Below are 2,783 nucleotides of genomic sequence, written 5' to 3'. Positions count from 1 at the left end.
GACTGCTCAAGTCAAAGTCCCCAATCAAAATATTTGATTCTAATTGTGGTCGGAGGAACGCGCTGTTGATTCAGTCCTGTCCCTCCACACATCGCCTAACATATGATTTTAAACATTCCAAATTAAAGAAAACCACAGCCAAATTGACCATTTATTAATGCCCCAATGAGGCAAATGAAATCAGGTGACTTTAGATCAAAAAATTAACTGTTTAATTAGAAAAAAACTAAATTCCTAAATACAAGTAAAATATAACAACATTTAAAATAGAAAAGGTAGTGTCCTTGCAGATTTACACTCCTGCCAAACTGGAATCTTCCAATGTGTAACAGTCCAAGGTTGTCCAATGGGGGAAAAAATGGTTCTTCAACATTCGGATAGTCAGTAGTCTAATTCAGCAGTTGAATTGATGCTCTTCTTTTCCAGTGATGAATTTCAGCAATTACAGTTCAATATTTAAAGGAATTTGGTTATTTTCTTTTAAGAAATTAATCTGGCTTGACATCAGAATGCTGAGAGTATAATAAATAGGATTTAAATAAACAGAGAGAGAGCTCTCTTTCTTTCAGTACATGCTGGTCCAGCCGTCTGTGTCTCAAAAGCCTTTTTTTCAGCTAGTTTCAAATGTCAATCGGCAAACATCCCGTATCCTTGGTCCTGAGTGGCTGTATCCTAAGGCAATGAGAAAGCATTCTTTGACTCAGCCCCTGGAGCTTGTTGTCTTAAAGCAGTACTAATCCTGTTACAGTATTAAAGGCACATTGCATACTTCCCAGATAAAGAAAAAAAAACTACAGGATCGTAACAAGTTTAATGTGGGAAAATGATGGATCTAAGAAAGATTGATCAAAATATTTCTATATGGGGAACAGTTAGGAACTGTGGATGAGAAGAAAGGTTTGCGGTCCAAATACAGAAAACACTAAAAGGTCGATGACACATATGAAAAAGGAATCATTATAATGTCTAATGGAATGTTATTCTTTATCGCAAGGTTGTCTGGGATACAAAGGGATGGAAGGATATATTGGCCTTGAATGGGGCGCAGCACAGAATCACAAGATTGATACAAGTGCTGAAAGGTGTAAATTGCACAGTTTGCATAGACTTGGCTTGTATTCCCTTGGATTTGGAAGATAAAGGGGTCAATGAACTAAAACTTTTAAGACGACAAAAAGCATTTGACACTGTAGATAAACAGAGACTATTTGCTCTGGTAGTGGAGTCCAGAGGAAGGGGATACAGCATTATAATTAGAGATAAACTGTTCATGTGTGATGTCAGGAAGCACTTCCGAACACAAAGGGTAGTGGAAATCAAAACATCTCTCCCCAAGAAGCTGTTAAGGTTAGGTCCATCCGAATGTGCCAAAAATTAGATTGACAGACTGTTAGACATGGGTATCCAAGGTTACAGAACAAAGGCAGATACATGAAGTTAAGATACAGATCAGGTGCGATCGAATTGAATGGCAGAGCAGGTTCGATGGGTTGAATGGTCAGCTTCTCTTCTAGAGTCCCGATGTTCCAATGGAATGTTCTTTGCGTTGTCTATCGATAATTCCCTTGTTTTTGGTTCTATTCATTCCAGTTAACTCAGTGACCATCCTGATACTGTCACGAGGAAAGTGTGGACTCTCCAAATGTATCACCCACTACCTGGTGGCCATGGCAGTGGCAGATCTACTGGTCGTTTTCACTGATGTGATACTGTTTGGTGTTATTCATTTTCATTTCCCAGGTACCTACCTGGACACCACTCCTGCACGTTCTCTTATACATGTTCTGCTTTATGCAGCCACAGACATTTCTGTCTGGTTCACTGTCACGTTCACCGTTGATCGATGTGTTGCAATTTGTTGCCCGAATCTGAAAACAAAATATTGCACAGAGAAAACTGTGAGTGTGGTTATAAGGACAGTGAGTGTGCTGTTCTGCTTGAAAAATATTCCTTGGTACTTTGTATTTGAACCTGAATATATATTTGACAATGTACCCTGGGGGGATATTGTATCACTGAGCTATTACAATGAAGCTGCCTGGGTAGCATTTCACAGCCTCAGTATTATTTTAACCCCTTTCCTTCCATTCATTCTGATTTTACTGCTCAATGCACTGACTGTCAGACACATCTTCGTGGCCAGCAGAGTCCGCAGGAAACTATTGGATCAAAACAAGAGTGAGAATCACACTGACCCAGAGATGGAGAACCGAAGAAAATCCATCATTTTACTCTTCACTATATCTGGGAGTTTTATATTGTTATGGATGACAAATGTTACATTTTTCCTTTATGGGCGAATTTCGAACATTGGTTATTACACAGGTCCCCATGATCCTGTATATATCACTGAACAATCTGGCTACATGCTGCAGCTTTTGAGCACCTGCACCAACACCTGTATTTATGCAGTGACCCAGACTAAATTCAGAGAGCAGCTGAAGAATGCAGTCAAATATCCATTCACTGCAATTGTTAAATTAGTTCAATGATTAAAGCAGATCACTTGAAAGCAGAGCTACCTTTCAATCACTAACTCTGGTTACAGTTCTTCTTCACCTATTGACTCTCCACAACACTTCTGCAACAGATCACTGCATTATGCCTTTGTTTTCCAGAACATCACTGACCTCATCTCCTCTGACGTTCTTCCCCCATGGCCTCCAAGCTCATGGCCCCAATGCTGCACATCCTGCTTTCCTTCCCAATGGCCACAAAGAGGACTGCACTGGTCAGCCAATCGGTTGATACTGTCCTTGTCACATGGAATTTATCTCTTCCTA

General features: G+C 40.0%; 1 protein-coding gene across 1 annotated transcript; it reads left to right on the top strand.

The window, feature by feature from the left end:
* The first annotated feature begins 1,396 nt into the window (after nt 1–1,396).
* Nucleotides 1,397–2,492, top strand: LOC137373382 (probable G-protein coupled receptor 139). Its single transcript, XM_068038199.1, has 2 exons — nt 1,397–1,400; nt 1,591–2,492. Exons 1-2 carry the CDS (start codon nt 1,397–1,399, stop codon nt 2,490–2,492), a joined length of 906 nt encoding a protein of 301 aa, XP_067894300.1.
* Nucleotides 2,493–2,783: the final 291 nt, after the last annotated feature.

The sequence above is a fragment of the Heterodontus francisci genome, chromosome 9, assembly GCF_036365525.1.
Source record: "Heterodontus francisci isolate sHetFra1 chromosome 9, sHetFra1.hap1, whole genome shotgun sequence".
Lineage (NCBI taxonomy): Eukaryota > Metazoa > Chordata > Chondrichthyes > Heterodontiformes > Heterodontidae > Heterodontus > Heterodontus francisci.
Note: the sequence above shows the minus strand (reverse complement) of the source record. Positions and strands in the feature narration are given on the sequence as shown.